This window comes from Motacilla alba, chromosome 12, assembly GCF_015832195.1.
Source record: "Motacilla alba alba isolate MOTALB_02 chromosome 12, Motacilla_alba_V1.0_pri, whole genome shotgun sequence".
In the NCBI taxonomy this organism is placed as follows: domain Eukaryota; kingdom Metazoa; phylum Chordata; class Aves; order Passeriformes; family Motacillidae; genus Motacilla; species Motacilla alba.
The window spans coordinates 12871008-12888127 of record NC_052027.1 but is presented as its reverse complement, the minus strand read 5'-3'; the positions used below and the strand labels follow the sequence as shown (position 1 = coordinate 12888127).

The following is a 17120-nucleotide window of genomic DNA, read 5'->3' as shown; positions in this document are numbered from 1 at the left end:
GTGTACAGTGACAAAACACTCAACATGACTCAGCCATGAGCACCCAGAGCCCAGCACCACACCTGTGTTCCTGGGCTGCATCCAAAGCAGCATGGCCAGCAGGCTGGGGGAGGTGACTCTGCACCTCTGTCCTGCCCTGCTGACACCACCTGGGAAAGAACTGCTCCAGCTCTGGGGCCCCCACACAAGGACACAGATGTGCAGCAGAGGGTACTGAGGAGGGCCAGGAAAATCTGAGAGCTGAAACAACCTGGAAGGTTGTTTGGAAGGTGTCCCTGCCCACAGCAAGGGGGTTGGAACTGGGCGATGATTTTTAACATCCTTCTAATCTAAACTTATGACACTAAATAACTTCAGGTTTATTCCTAATAACAAACAATGTAAATTCTTCCTACTTTGAATATTAATATTAAGATTCCAGCCTCCATAAAGTAGAACCGTTCAATAATCATAAACATTCAGATTCCACATGCTTATATTCACAATTAATTTTTTACCAATTCCTTCTTGAAGATTTATTTACCCAAATGATTTTTTCATCTACAACAAATTAAACATAGCACTATTTCATCTTTTTAATGAACAGTCTAATTTTTTCTCAGTCAATCACAAAAGAAGACTAATTTATCTGTCAGCTGCATAAGGCTAAATGTCAAAAACGTGTTAAAAGGCCCTAATAAACCATGTTTTGCTTGATTAACAGCTAACTTGCAGAAATCCCAACAATGTGTTCTTGTTTCAGTCTTGTTTGCGTTGGGCAGCTTTCCTTATGCACTAATCTGGGACCTCACAGGTCTAATCTATTTGCACTTTATCACAGAAGCAGGAACTGAATTGCCCCAGCATATAGCTCCATTATCAGACATACTCCACTGCTTATCTGCTGTATGCTGCTACAGTAGGACCAACTTTATAAATATCAGCTTCATGAAAGCAACCTCTTGAGCTGCTTTGGGCCAGTCCAAGAGCTGAGATATTCTTTGAAAACTTTCTTGTTGTAACATCAAGGCAGCTGATAGCACTTTTGCAGTCTGATTTTCAAACCTTTTTTTTTCTTTGTTAATTGCAATGTAATCCTTATTATTGTTGTTACAAATTTTCAGTGCTTAGGAAATTAGGGATAAATAGTTCAATGAATATGTTTTGCAGCATAGTTCCAAAATGCGACAGAAGTTGATTTGTTTCTGATTCCTGTCAAGAGGAAAAATCACACCAGCAGTATCATCAGAAAAATTATAAGATTATAAGAAGAAAAATTTGACATTGTTTTATTATATCCACATTAATTTCTCATTTTGTGTTCCCAAGATACCTAATCAGTAAATATGAAAGAAAATCAAGAGATACATACTTGGAAAAATCTATTTTCATAAAGAATAAGGAAACGCATTTTCTAATTCAGAGCCAAAATTCTAATCTTTGTATTTTCAAGAAAACTGCAGGAAAACATTCAAGCTTTGGACTTTAAAAACAGCTTTATAATTCATTATTATCACATGATCATGCTTTAATTTGTTTTTTTCTTCCTACAGATGCTAAGAAAAGCAATTCAATCAGATTCCAGTAAATTTTGGTTAGCTAAACTTGTATAAATAAATTTTATTCCTATTTTAAAAAAGCTTCCCATAACAGTCTTGAAGAATTTTATTCATTATTTTTAAATTGAAATTCTAAAATCTATTAAATAGACAAAGAATTAGTAGAATGCAAAAAACCAGCCAAATCTCAGAGAATAAACACAAAATTATATACTTGAAAAGTAGGTCTGACACAATTTCTAGAAAGAAAAAGCAAGCAAACAATGCATTTCCATGGAAATAGAAACCAGGTATTCTTAAATGAAAGCATCATCCTTTCTTGACAGCATTACATACTGAATTGATGAAAGTACTTATATTGATGCACTTGTTAATGAACAACTCACTAAGGGTTCCTGTTTCATCCCACTTGGACAAAGCTCTAGTCCATATTTCTATCATTATTCCCGGTGGAAATATTTACTAACTATTGATAAAGCCTGTAGGTCTGAAGAATGCTCCTGCATAGGAAAGTTACTGAGAGCAGTCAGGAGGAATTGGGAAGCAGGACACAGAAAGGAATGAGGCACATGTGTAAACAGACACTGTCAAAGTATTTAGCTGCCAGAAGACAGAAGAAAGCCAGGTGTAATTGTCCATTTGGAATTTCTAGAGGATGGTAACTGGCTTCTTTCAGTGTGTAGCTTCATCCCAGAAATCACCCTTGACTTGGAAAAAACTGCCCTTCCAAGTGTGGCCGTCAAGGGACTTTCAATGGAAAAGATATTGAGGGTGATTTCCCTGTACAACCATCAAAATCCTACAGAGAGATGCATTGACCTTGGAAACCTTCTCCTCGTTGTGGCTCATGCTCTCAGATCAAGCACCCCGTTGTTCAAAAGCTAATCTGAATCCTAACTCGGCAGTGTTGCTTGCCTCCTACTCCTAGGCAAGTCTCCAATGTGACAGTCACTCTGCTTCCCAAATGACTGTTTTAAAAAACCCTCAGCTGCCTCTGTGGGCATTTTGGGAAAGTGACTAATCCAGAAAAGATAGTTTACAAGGAGAGAAAACAGATTAAAAAGTACTTTCTGTCATTTTTTTATTAACATGCTGTGAAATTGATGAACACTGTGTCCAGATTGGCAGTGAAAGATTACAGAAACGTGTAATTTTTCTGTATAAATAAATGCTTATTCACATGAATCAATTCCAATAAGAAGTTTTTTCAGTGTTGTTGACCAAGCAAATGCAAGAAAATCAATTAAACACACAAGAAATAAAAAATCTGACACTAACATTGTATGTGTCAGTGCCAATACCACAGCAGCATTTTCAAGTCATATGCAGTCATAAATACCTTCATAGGATTACACACTGCAGAACAGCACATATTACTTTACTGTTCACATTTAAGTAGTATATATTAAGATCTGTGAGCTGAAAAACACGATATTTGTACTAATTTTTTTGGCATATAAATTCACTTGCATTACCTCGTATTCAAAGTGAACTGCAAGAAGAAACCTGACCTCACTGAAACTGGTAGGAATGTTGCCACTAATTTAAACAATCCAGATTTATCCCTTCTCCTAGATTTTTTCAAATTAAAGGCATAGAGTTTGTAAAGGAAAAAAAAAGGAATGCTCAATACTTTTTTTTTAAAATAGTTTCCCTTAAAAATGAAGTGTAGGAAGCCAAGAGTGCTCACAACAAGCCAAGGTAACAGTTGGTACAGCCAACTGTTAATGGGCAAAATAACAGGATAATCAAGATCACAAAGACAGAAAAATGCCCAAAACTCTACCTTCTTAAAGTCAGCTGTCCAATGCCTTTCAGTTCTTTCAGGGAATAACCACTCACCTCATTTACTAAGGTAAAATCTTCCCATGTCCTGGGCCATTTTCTCCATAAGCATTGAAAGGACATCACTCCTTCCCCTCCAAGTTCTGTCAGTTCATCCCCTGACAGTCATTCCTGCTCATCCTACCAGAACAGGGCCACCTGCTTCCCTGACAAGGCCACTAGCCTTTAAAAGAGCTGTCAGGCCAACTTAGAAGCACATTTTCTGCACACACTTCACCCACAAGAGCAGCACATAAAGGTTTTCATGAGAAAGCATTACCTTTTCTGATAGAGCTTCCTCTAAGGTTGCCAGTGCTGTGTCTGTATTACTGGAATCTGTCTGCAGCGACTTCACTCTGTCTTTTAGATTAGTTAGTTGTTTGTCTTTGTCCCTAAGTTGCTCCTGTAGATTTTCAATCTGTAAATAAAAACATTGCAATAATCATCAACCTTGTCATAACATTGATACACATGCCTCATTATACTGCCAGGTGTCTAACTGCTATATCACCAACAGTTTTAAACTTCAGTCCTTTCTATGTTGTTTTCTTTTGCTGAAGAATTATAATTTTCCAATACAATAAAGGGAAAATCTCACCGCAGTCAGGTATTTTATTATTTAAATATTTTCTGATATTAATCACTCTAGTTTAAGGTACTGCGTTATCTCAGTAATTCAAAGTATGTCTGGAATTACCCCTTTAGATTATTCTAGTTCAATGAGAAGGACAAAGAAAGGGTGAGGCAAACCAATTTGAGTGAACCTTAAAATGAGGAAGATTATAACCTGCCTATCTAAAAATCTCTTCTTCCATGATGCCTTGCTGTAAGGAAAACTAACCTGGGCAGAGATCAGAATGTTTATTCTTAAAAAGGCCAAACCCACAAACAACCAACCAAAAAAATCTCAAGGGGCACCACTTCCAATCACTTTCTTCATCTCCACGAATATTTCAAGTATGTCACTCTATTTAGGATATTTTAACTCCTTTAAATATAACTGGTTCCTCATCTAGAAGGTATTTGAACATATTGCTAAAGTACCTGTAGGCACACTGTCATGATTTATAGTGGTTAATTCAGGAAGAGGTAAATCACAAAGCTTTTGCACAAGAAGTTGTCCACAGAGCAATGAGGACTTTGGAAGCAAATGAGAATAAAAGCACTCAGCTGCTGATTGTCATGGCAATCCCCTTCTGCGGCTGTCAGGCACCGTGACCTCTGGGCAGAACGCAGAGGGGGTGTGTGTTGTGTCAGATGGGTAAAATTTCATTAATTGTCTGTTGGAAGAATCCCCCTCCCTCCATCCTGCTCTCTCAGTGCCACTCATTATTATGCACCAACTGGCACAAACCCAAGATTTGTTACTTAAGACTTCACACAAATAAATAGTAACAAGAAAATTAACTGGTCTGTTATTTTAGTATGCCACTTCAGATAGTATAAGAAAATATGCCAAAATCCATGAAGTATCATTTGTCCAAAACTGGTTTTAAATACCTTGTCAACATTAGACAAATTATTACTGTCAACAGATATTCAAATTCTTACTTTCATCAGTGATTTTTTCAGTTTGGATCACGTTCTCTTGCTACTGAAATGAATTCAGTTTTCCTGTTCATTTTATAATGACGTGGTTTGTTGTTTTTTTTCAAATAGCTAATATCTTCCCATTTAAAGCAATTCAGATTTTAACAGAAGTAGAAGCTTTTAAAGTTACTTTAAAGATTTCTTTACAAACGTGAAGTTGAATTCAATGCATGTGTAGCTCTGCAGAAGTCAACAGTTACATCAATAAAAATTTGATCTCCATTGCAAGAACATACCACCATAATCAAATACACTTCAATTTGGGGCACACCTTGGCAAAAATTCTCCTCCTACTACATTATACAAGTGTGGGAGAAAAAATCCTGAAGTTTTGACATCATATATATCTACAATTAACAAGTCATAAAATCCACAGTACAGCTGTGTGCACTGCATAAAGTGTTTTTAAAAAATTAAATTTTAAAAGAATTTAAATAAAAATTAAAACAAAATTTGAAAGAAAATTTGGAGGAGCACAATTCAATTAGAAATTCTTTACAGTATGTCAAATACAAGTCTTGTGCCCTTTTTTCTTTTTCCTTTTTTTTTTTTTCTTTAATATATACACCGCTTAGTATATCAGATTACTGCTATGAGCCAAAGATTCCACTTGCTGTGTAAACTATAAAATACTAAGGAATATATAGAAAGGTCTTTTTGGGAAGACCTGACATAGAATAGCTTACTCTTGTGAATGACCTCTTGCAATATTTTTCTTCGTGTGTATATTTTATACAGATACAGAAACATGATACACGTGTTAATGAGTTAAGAACTTTTTATTTTATGGCATGTGTATTAGTCACATCTAAAATTACATTAACTGGCATTCAGAGGACTGCACACTATGTTTCTTTCTTTACTTCATCCAAGTATTAATGATTCCAACAACTGCCTCATGACACCCTGTGGAATACTTAAGCAATTGCACATTTCAGCTTCACCAAAACAAATTCTCAAGTAAAAGGGAAATAAAACAGGAGACTGAATATTGATTACATGTTCTTTGAAACAAAGTTAAGATCTGGTCCTTTACTATCATCAGCTTGACCTACCAATTCTAGGCACCCTAAATTAAAGTACTTATTTCCTATGCACAGTGCTTATCTGAATTCCACAGCATTTACACGATTTCCTTCCTCTTAAAACTAATTGAAAATATGAGCCAACTCTTAACCAAGAAAACATGTTCTAAAATTATTCAGCATTTACAAAATTCTTTCCTCAGAGGTAAAAGAGAACAGGCAGCAAATTAAAAACATCCCCATTGAATCACAACTGCTTTAAAATAAGTCACTCAATACATACTCCATAGATAAAATAAGAGGAAAGGATCTAATTATTCTTCTATTTGTGCTATATAAACCTGAAGGAAATACTTTGATGGGAACAGGACCACACTGGGGTATGCTAAAGTAGAATCAGTACCACAGAGTATTCGTTCTTTGGGATGGGCACAGGATTAGCCAGGACCTACTGATGCAGACAAGACTTTATGACCAGTTAATCACAGAGCTCTCTCAACAAGATTACAGGAGACAAAGAGATTGAGAGGTCTCACATGCTAAAATCTTGGAACACAAATACGATTTAGTTGTTCCTGAGATTTTTAAAACCAGAAACAACAACAGACCTTCTGGTAACCTCTGTCATTCTCCAACACACATATATATTTGGGTACAAGCATTTATGTAAGAATACAATTCTATTATTGAATAATGACTTTTGAGCATGCCTGAATTCAGTTTATGGCAGGGACTGTCAAGACCATCTTAAGCCTCAAGTACTTATTTTTTCTGATAGGCAGTCAGTTACTGTGAAGATTTGTCAACATCTGTCTCTTACCTCTGTAAACTGCTATTCCCTGTGCCAGGATGAAAAGAAAGTGCTCTATTCTTTCTGCATTTCAGAAAGTGTGTATATTCCCACAGCTTAACCCAGACTTTATTCCTTCTTTTAAAACAACACCCTTATAGATAAATGTCTTTCCTATGAGGCATCCTGGCAATAAACCTCAAGTGCTAATCTTGTCACCTTTTGGCGACAGTCTCAGGAATGCTTATTAAATACTCAAGGGATTAAATTAAATCTCACCTCCAGACAGGCTTTAAAAGTCTCCAGTAACCCAAGTTCTCAAAAAAAAAAAAAACCAACTCCTTTCATTGTCAAAATTAAGATACTGTACTATGGAACTTGCAAGAAAATTATATAATCAAAGGAAATGTTCCATGCTGTAACAATTTGCTTTCAGAGATACGCATTGAAGTCTAAGAGAATTTAAGAACTTGGAAGAGAGACATTATCTAAGACTTCTTGGTCCTAGCTAATGAAACCATAAAGCCATATATTTAAACTTAGCAGCAAGTATTTCCCTCTCTTCTCTGTATTTAAGTTTTAAATAACTCAGACAGTATTTTGTAACAGTGGGGTTTTTTTACTCCAAAAGTTCATTTTGCTTTATTCTAAATTTCTACAGGCAGAAGTCTTCAAGATTAGTTTCATATTGAAGTGCAGACCATGTCAATTCCAGTGAAATAGGTCAATAACACAAGTTTAGTTTTATATAAATTTAAAATTGAAACCTAGGAGAGAAAACAGAACTTTTGTATGTATCATTTGCATTAATTACCAAAAAAATCTTTGTATTTTAAGAAATTAAATCCTACTAAACAATTTTCCAAGTACTGTTAGAGTCTACTTTAAACAAGAAAAAGGGATTTAATAAGCAGCATTCATCCAACATGAGCATTATCTATGACTACTTTAAAACTTAGTATTCATTTTCAGACTTTAGCTTCTGCCTTATAGACATAGATAGCAAAATAAAAGTAATGTAGCTATTAATCAAAACAGGAAAAACCAGGCATAGTTCAAACATAAAACCAAATGGCCACTTACACATAATTTATTTTTATTAGTAAGACTCATGGTAAATGTTCTGGCTCATATGGTCCTTTTCTGAAACATCTCAGGATGTCCCAGAACCAGCTAGCTTTGGTAGTGACTCAGCAAAATAGATGTCTACAGACATCCCAACATCTCCTTTTGGTGCCTGTGGATGTGTGCATGCTTAATTTGTAATGAAACAACCAGAAAAAAGGAAATTCCTTTACCATGAGTGTAAAAATATTACTATCTGAGTAGTAACAGTAGACTTAATACAGAGGTATAGTTTTTGTAGAGCACTATTGAGTTTTAGCAATTTTTTTTCCAAATGGTGTATAGTTATTAAATATCATATCAGGCAAAATATTTGAAAACTTACAGGCTCTACAGCAGCTATTTGAAGTTTCAGCCCATGGAGTGAGAGGGGAAATTTTCCTTACAGTCACTACCTAAATGCAATTCTTAGTTAAAGCAGAATTTCCAGCAATAAAATGAGCCCATTTTCAAGGAGAAATTCTGCTTCAACAGTTTGAAATTGCAGATTGCCTTTGGACTTGAAAGAGACTGCCCCAAAAGTGCTTCCTCAACCAATGCCAGTAACTTTCACTTTGTCTTCCTTTTAAGTACGTAGATGGACAAGCATTAACTAGGAATATTCCTTCAAAAGCAAAGTATCCCATACTTTTAGATTCCCAAAATTAAAATAAATGTTATGTTACAAAATTGTCCTAGAATACACAACTCCTTAAAATATTATAAAATAGAGGGTTGCTGCTTGCAGCTGAATATGTTCATTAAAGTTACGATTTGAACTAATCTTTTGCTTGACTAATGTAACTGGAAAAAACTTGTAAATCCTAATCTTATAATGACATGATAAAATACTCTTGGATTCCATAAGCAGATACAACATCCACTAAAGTGCTTGACTTTGTCTCAAAAGAATTACACTTCTTCCTGATAGCTGCCTATTGTGTAATATATTCTCAATTTAAAATATTTCCAAAGTGCCTTCCTATTACTATCTTGCAAATTTTTATTTTCCAAATTGAAGTAATACAGCAGCATTTTAATTATTACAGATTACAACAGTATAAATGATTAAATAGTGCTTTTAATCTTTATATTCTTGTGCTTTTTTGCCCCATGAGACTTTCTTCAACACTACAGGTTCTAGATGGCCCAAAGCATATGGCCAGCTCGATCCTACTGGATTACCAAATCAGAGACAGTAAAGGTACTTTTAAAGGTGTCCATAAATATTGCATAGCCCTTTAGGTGATGTAAAAGGACATCTCCAACTGTGGATGTGCTGTGTGCCCATGGAGAAAGCAGTCTCCAGCTCAGGAGGTCTGCAAGGTTTCCACAAGAAGTGATTGATGCGTCTGAAGACTTTGTACCTCCAGCTGCCTTCAGGAGGACAGCTCAAAGTGCCCCAGCCCTGCTGCAGAGTGACTGTCCCAAAGGAGCTGCTGGAGCAGGCACTGCTCACACATCAGCCCAATGACAAGGGAACAGGGCAGTGCCAGGAGCTGGGGATCACCCCCCTGCCACCTTCCAACCTAACCCCAGCAGGAAGAAAATAATCCTTCCCAATCTTGCTCTACTTGACAAGCTTAAAAAACAGAAATATATATAAGACCAGAATAGGAAACCAAAACAAAAAAAAGGTAATCAGAGCATTTTTCCTGATGTACATTTGCACTGTTTCCCCCCAGAGTTACAGGAATTCCACTTAACACATTTTCTACTTCTATAAACTCAGATTTTGGCTGTTAGGATCACAGAGCTGATCAGATCAATAATGGGGTTGGAAAATCTTATGGCTGATCACTATTTTTATATCTATATTCTATATATGCAAAAATATATATTTTATATATACATTCATTTACATTAGCAACCACATGATAGTGTCTATCTTATTCAAAGCAGAACCATCATATTTTCTTTTTCCTTTGTCTGAAGCTGCTGATTTTTACATGCAATTTGCCTCTATAGAAGTACCAAGTGCTTTGGGCCAGAAGGATGTTAGTTTACACAGTATTCAAGCAAAATAAGGCTTAGAATTCTAACTGGTGTCTAATTGAACACTAAAGCTGTAGTAGCAACCAAATATAAAGAAAACACAAGGCAAAAAAAAGCAAGTTAACACAGATGCTGATATGTGGAGATGGGAACTTTCATGGAATTAATTGAAGAAAATAGAACAAGCAAAAAGAAGGGAAAGGTATCAACTGATGAAGTATGATGAAGTAACACTGACAGCAGAATCACAGCTGTGGGGTTCAGCCACCCGAGCAGCACAAAGAGTTGCTGTTCTATAAAAGCAAAAAAGAGTTGCTTTTATATTGTATCTTACTAAAAATGTCACATCTTCTTACAACAAATCTCTGTCCTAAGGAGTAAGCAGTTGAGGAATAGAGGAATATTCTAAGATCTACAGGACATTCTTGCTATAAACAGTTTAGTCCCATATGTTCACTCTATCCATTCATTTGATAGTCTAACTCAACATATCCACTCAACATATAGTCATAAAGCTGCAAATGCAAAAAAAAATTATATTAATGAAGACATGAAATTTACATTGATATCAAGCTTCTGAACAGCTGTTACACAGTAATTAAACTTTCCCAGAGTATGCTAAGGAAAGCAAGTCTGTAGTAGAATTCAAAGATCTACTCCCATAATGTGCAAGTATTTCCCACGTCATTATTCGTTCTGTATGATTCAGTTTGTTAAATGCATCAACTGAGGATTAGAGAAATCTCAGGGAAGACAGCACAGTACAGAAGCATAAAGTATTATTACAGTAAATTAAAAAAATCCAATAGGATTTGAACTTTACCTAAATAGAAAATACATATACCCAATCATTTCAGAGAGAGAAAAAAATATATAAAAAGGGGGAAAAGAATCTATGAACTGTTGATTGGTAGGGAAACAGGTATGTCATTTACTGGGATATGCAGTAATACTCTCTGGTCAGTACCTGTTACATGTGACTTTAAAAAAAAGTCTTTATTCCATGACTGGAAACATCAATCTACCGTCTCATGTACACATAGAAACTGAGAGCATCCTATTCCATCAATAAATAGACGATAATGCAGCTAAAATAGGAGATCAAAAGTGATAACTATCTTTTCCTCTTCTTCTTCCAAAACAAGCATGTATGTTTGTTTTATTGTGCAGTCACTGAAGGAAATAATTCATCTACTTTTACTTACTGTAAGATTCTAGATCCTTCCACAATACAGGATTCAAAGTGCAGGTACAGGAAGGATTCAGAGGTATCAACAAGCATTAAGGAAAAAGAGGTGTGCACTGAGTTTTCAAACAGAAAGCAGAAGAAAACTCCCCCAGGGCTGCTTAGGGAAGAGCTCTGCCCTCAAGTCAACTGATACTTTTACAGGGCTATAAAAGCAGGTCAGTGGGCAAACAAGCCAAGAGAGGAGAAGCCTGTCACACAGAAAGGAGCTCCTGGACTCCAAGCTTGACTTCTGTTGCCAGACTCAAGCTGAGAAAGAGCTGGAACTTAACGCTAAAATTAACCTTCACCAGGAAGCTAGCCAAAAGAAGCCTGGGCTGATAATATCCACTTGTGTATCTGGAAATACTCAGTCTCTGTCTCCTTCTCCTCAGAGGCCAATAAATTCTCTGAACAAAACAGCTTGACTCTTAGACTCTTCTAAGCAGGACTCACAATCTTGCAAGACATCCATTGAAAAGCTTTTGCTCTCATTATATGTATTTACTGTGATGTAATTCAGAATGCAATAGGTATTTTCCAGATAGTAAATACAGAAATACAAAATAAACTAACACATAATTCCATTTATAACAAGAGGATGCAGACATTCATTCTTAAGCTAATGCCTCTTATAAAGTCTGTCTGTATACATGAGGGCCAGCTTTTCAAGCTGGCTTGGTCGGGTACCTACATCTCACAGTATTTTATGAGTTACAAGCTGATTACTGAAATTTTTTTGAAGTCTAGCCCAATTTGCACACTGAAAGCACCTGACTACTAGTCAAAGTTAACCATGAAAAATACTACCCCTTCTGCTGCTTGAAAGCATCTGGTGATATTCTACTCATGGCCAGTTTTGTACTATCTGGTGTATATCCCTATAAAGTAGGCTACATAGGCTTACACAAAAATTTTTGAAGACTACTTTGCATGAAAAACTGTTACACTGTGTCACATGCAAGTGAGAGAAGTACGTCTACTTTAATATACTATAATGTAAATTCACATGGAGGAAAAAAAGAAAGCTGCTTCGGTATTCTTATAATTTTAATACAGATCATTGAAGTTCAATGGGATTTTCAGTGGGTAGCTTGTCATTCTTACTATGTCTGTATCAACTGGGAAGACGTGGGGGCCTCTGTCCAGATTGAAAAGTTACAGCACATCTCACATAAAAGTTAACAGATGGTGAGAAGAGAGAGGCAGCTGACAAGTTGTACAGACAAGTGTTGGGCAACAGGGAACACTGAAAAGGAAAGCTACAAAAGAAACCGAGTAAGAATAGGCACCTCAAGAGGCTGCAGAAGGAGAGCAGAAGCCAGTTCGACAGTAGCTTGGGAAGTTTTCCAGAGCAATGAACACGGAGAAATCAAAAGGCTGGACAAGAACAGGGAGTAACAAAAGGTGTATGCTGTGCTTTAAAATACAGAAATATGGGAAATAAAGGTAACAGAAATAAAGGGAAATATAGGTAATAGAAAAGGAAAAACAACATAAGCTGTGAAAGAGATGACTAGTCTGTTCTGAAAGCAGATTTCATTTGGATATCCAAAACACTAAAAAGCATATTACCACACTAAAAAGCATATTACCTTACTTTTAATTTAAATTATTTCACTTTACAACACATTATTAAAATAAATACAGTTATTAAAGAGCAATATAGTAATTTTATATCCTTAGGAAAATTATTAAGATAGGAAAACAGAGAGACATCCAGAAAAAAAGATTTCCATTACAGAAAAGAGCCATAAGCTTGAGTTCTGAATAACAGGAGGAAACCCTACAAACTGCTTTATTTCAAAGTGAAAAGGTTGAGCAGGTTGTGATGTGGAAAGGCTTGAAGCCTGCCTTAATCCCTAGAGAAAAAAAATGTTTTCATTCACTGTAAGAATCTCCTTAAAATCCTGCTTGTGGGCAGTGGAACATACTGTAATACCCTAAGATCCTTTCCAGGACTGCCTGTTACCCAGCAATGAAAAACCTATGATAATTGAATTTCCTTTCCCATTTGAAGGCTATCCAATCACTTAATAGATGACCTTGTCAATCTGATTTCATGCTACTCATTTTATAAGATTTACACTGTCCAAAATAATTTATCCTCATTTGTGATATTTATACCTTCAGAATGTTAAAATAAAAAACTAAGCTCTACTGACTTTAGACAGATACCCAAACCCGACAGGTTTTGACCATTCTTCTTGTCTGACACTTTCATATTTCCATCCTTCTTCTGACCACGAGATGTCTGAAATCACACATGGTTTTTCAGGTGGGATGACACAAAAGCCATTTAGAGAGCAGTTATCATCTTTTGCTCCACTACCCATTATTTCTGCAGACAGAATATTGGCAATTTTCACTACCACTTCTCATTTGAACTACTATTCAAAACTGTATTAATCATTGCCTCCTGGCATTTAACACTCCAAATTTCTTTTTGGGCTAGTCATCATCTCCTTTTCTTCATCTGCATTCAAAGGTGGTTGGGGTTGTTTTTTTTTTCCTAATTGAAACAGTGAAGAATATTTTCTAAATGAAAATGCTGAATAAAGTTATATATCAGATAAAAGTCATTCTCACTCCAAATAAGTCCCTCTCAACTGCAGTTGTTTTTATTCTTTTTGATCGCTCTTCAATCACCTTCAATATTTTTTTATTACCTAAAGTATTTTTTCACTTGTATTCTTGCTCTCTTGGATTTTTTTTCATATTCAAGGCAGAATTATGATTTATAATAAAATATTTCAAATCTAGAAAGCCACTGCTCCACTAAAATACCATATACTTGATGTTAGCAATCCAGTTAAGGAATTAACACCAAATTTAAACTCTATCATAATTTGCAGTATCCCAGTTTTCTTGCCTATTTTTCATATTTTAGTTAATGCACATGTGCACTGTAATACTTTAAAAATATCTGTTTTATTTTTACTAACACCACTGTATATTTCTATTGATGGCTTAAGGTTACTCTTTAAATCACCAGCCTGAGTGAAAGAAAAGAATACCTTTATTTCCCTTCCTGGAAAGTTTAAAGAGATATTTAACATGCTTTGTAAGGTTTGAATTTGAAACTCAATACATTTCCCTTTTAAACAACTCCTGTAGTTTTGATTCCAATGCAAAGCTATAAAAGATACAAGAGTCTAGACAAAAGCAAAATAAATGCACATTCAAACACCATCACACTGTTCCACAGGCAAAGGACAGTGTAAGTCAGATCACACACAATTTCAAAAATAGCAAATGCCTAATCCCAACATGCTATTACTAATTCTGTCAGAAGACCTGGCCATTAATTACATTATAACCATAATTTTGTATGTCCTAATATGAACAGTTTCACAACATCCCTTTCACACAGAACTGTGTGACAATATTAAACATATTTGGTACAAAAACTTTAAAAGTACAGACAGATAATTCACTCAATAGATCATGTTAGTTTTACTTGATTGTTTCAGAGAAATCCCAGGATACTTTCATTAATGGAGAAACTTTCAGATATGTGTACTGCTCCTAATTTGAAACAATAAATTAATTGCATAGAACTTATATCTGTAAATAACAGATATTTCACACCTGAAGGGAAAAACATTTTGAGTATGGTCCTTTAAAACTGCTCAATCCCATTTAGTCCTTAATTAAGTATCTCTTTCCACCACGCTCTTACCAATTTTCTTGAGGTTTCCCATATTCTCTATTTTCCAGTTTTCTTATAAAATATTCTACTTAACATAATACATCATCCAACAGAGGAAAATTATTAAACATTACACTACCTTATTCTCAAATTAAGGCATAAAGGGGCAGAAAGGTTGAAAAGGGAGGAGGAATGTCCTAAAAATTGAAATTAATTTTAGATTAATTTTTTTTTTAATTTGTAATAGCAAAAAAAATTGACATTGAAAGTAAAAATAAGAGCCCTGTCCCCTCACTACTATAAATAATGGATATAGGAATTTAATACAGCTATGTTTATTTCTACTATAAGAACACCCTGGCCTTCAAAATGGCATTTAAAACATTGTAATGGAGAATCCAGTTTCACATGGTATCATTTTATATGAGTTTCCCAAAGTACTAGTGGTAAAAAGTAGGAAAAAAACCCAGAGCAGCAAAGCTGAAATGGTTAGGCAGCAATTAATCAGAAATAATAATATTCTTCCAATTGGAAAGTTTCCCTTTAGCTCCTTGGTTACAGAAACCACCTATATTCATATATGAGAGACAGTGGAATACACTTCCATGAAAGGAAAGCTTTTGCAGAAGGATAACAGATCCCTGCCCCCTTAGAGATGTCTTTTCTAAATAATTCTAAATTAACATATGGTCAATGTACATAGGTTTAGACCCATTAAGAGTTGAAGTGTTCAAAAGGTTCATCAGAGATCTCAGATGAGATGTAATTTGATATTCTCACTATAGCTGCACCAAAGACAATGCACATATTGAGTTTCACCATTAGTTACTGCAGGCCAGGCACAGTCTTTAGACATATAAACTATCAAAGCACCACTAAACTTAAACTGAAATGTTAAACGCATCAACTTGGATGTCTTTAATCAACATCTGCTGAACAGTTTAGTTTCTCTATAGCAGCAAAGGTAAGTCAGCAATGCTTTTATGGAAATGTCTGAATAGGATGTAATCTGTAATCTGATATGGTTTTATGTTTAAGATAGTTTGCTTTTGGTATGAAAAATGTCCCTTAAAAAGTAAAATGATTGAATTTCCTTTATCTGGTATTGCCTCAAAACCAGCAGGCTGGTATGTGAAACTTACCTTCACTCTAATACCATCAACAACACAAAAATCAAGGAAAATTTTTATAAATTACACCTATGACAGAAATACTTTTCTCTCTGAATCAGTTTTCATTAGGACTTTGATGCCTACAATTTGTTAATCAATTTATCCATCCTTATGCATTTTGCTTCATTCAAGTTTTTTTATTTATTGTAAAAGCTTTGATGAAAGGATCTATGAAGAACACTCGTAGTCCCTTTTACAATTACAGGAAAATGCTGAAGATGCATTTGAAGGTAACCTGCTGCTGCAATGTCAGTGACATTGACCTACTATACCAAAATATGTCCTTTTTTTTTCTCTGATTCGTGTTTCTTTGCTGGACAATGAGAAGTTTTAGCAGCTGTCAGATACAGCTCTCTCCCACTCAGCTTCATGTTGACTCCGTGAGCCATGTACCCCTCTGCACGGAGGGGTTTGACAGACACTGGATAAAATCCTCACAAGAGGGGTGAGTGAGGAGCTTGAAGTTAAGAACAAGGACTTGGAAGTCCTTTAGAGATGATGTCTATATCAATTAGATAGTATTACAGGCTGTATCAATATATTACACAGACTATCTCTGTACTTCTGCAATCAAAAGAATTATTACCAATCAATTTTTGTCAGGCTTTCTCTTCAAAAAAATGCACCTAATTTTAACTGTAAAATCCTCCAAAAAACTTGAGCATCACTTAGCAATGGAGCTACAACAGTCTGACAACAACTCCATTTTCAGTGTCTCCCATTCAGATGGCAGATACTACTGACAGTTTGGATTGAATGATGCTACAGAACAATCAGAGACAGAAAAGAGCTACCTGTCTGGATGTATCTTCTTCCCCCTCCCCCAAGGAGGGGATTTATAAGGATTCATGGAAAGTGTTGCAATCCAAAAATTTCAAGACAGAGGATGAATTATATTACATTTCACAAATTGACAGAAAAAACTGACCGAGAAATCAGTAACAGTTGAAGGGTGCAAACACTGAGAACTGATGAACACAAAATGTCATGCAAGAAATTATTGTTAATCTAATTATTGTAATTCTAACACAACAAGACAAGCTCCCAAGGACAGTTTACGGGGGTAACCTATTTTGCAACTAAATTAACAAACTCTTGTTTTCTATTACTATATTCTAATTCTATACTTTGAAGTTCTTCCCATTTAATCAGCTGTTTACTGTCCTCCCAACATTCAAAGAATCTCAAAAGTCATGGATTTATAT

The 17120-nt window shown here is 35.3% G+C and overlaps 1 protein-coding gene across 18 annotated transcripts in view; it reads right to left on the bottom strand.

Annotated features, from left to right (window-relative positions):
• The window catches only part of ERC2 (ELKS/RAB6-interacting/CAST family member 2), a 418139-nt gene that overhangs the window by 266523 nt on the left and 134496 nt on the right, over positions 1 to 17120 (bottom strand). For all 18 annotated transcript variants that reach the window (XR_005258403.1, XR_005258404.1, XR_005258405.1 and 15 more), the window contains one exon: positions 3643 to 3780. Coding sequence is in view for 2 of the 18 variants with exons in the window: in XM_038149364.1 (XP_038005292.1) it covers positions 3643 to 3780 (138 nt within the window). In the remaining 16 variants the exon portion in view is untranslated. The remainder of the gene's footprint in view (positions 1 to 3642; positions 3781 to 17120) is intronic.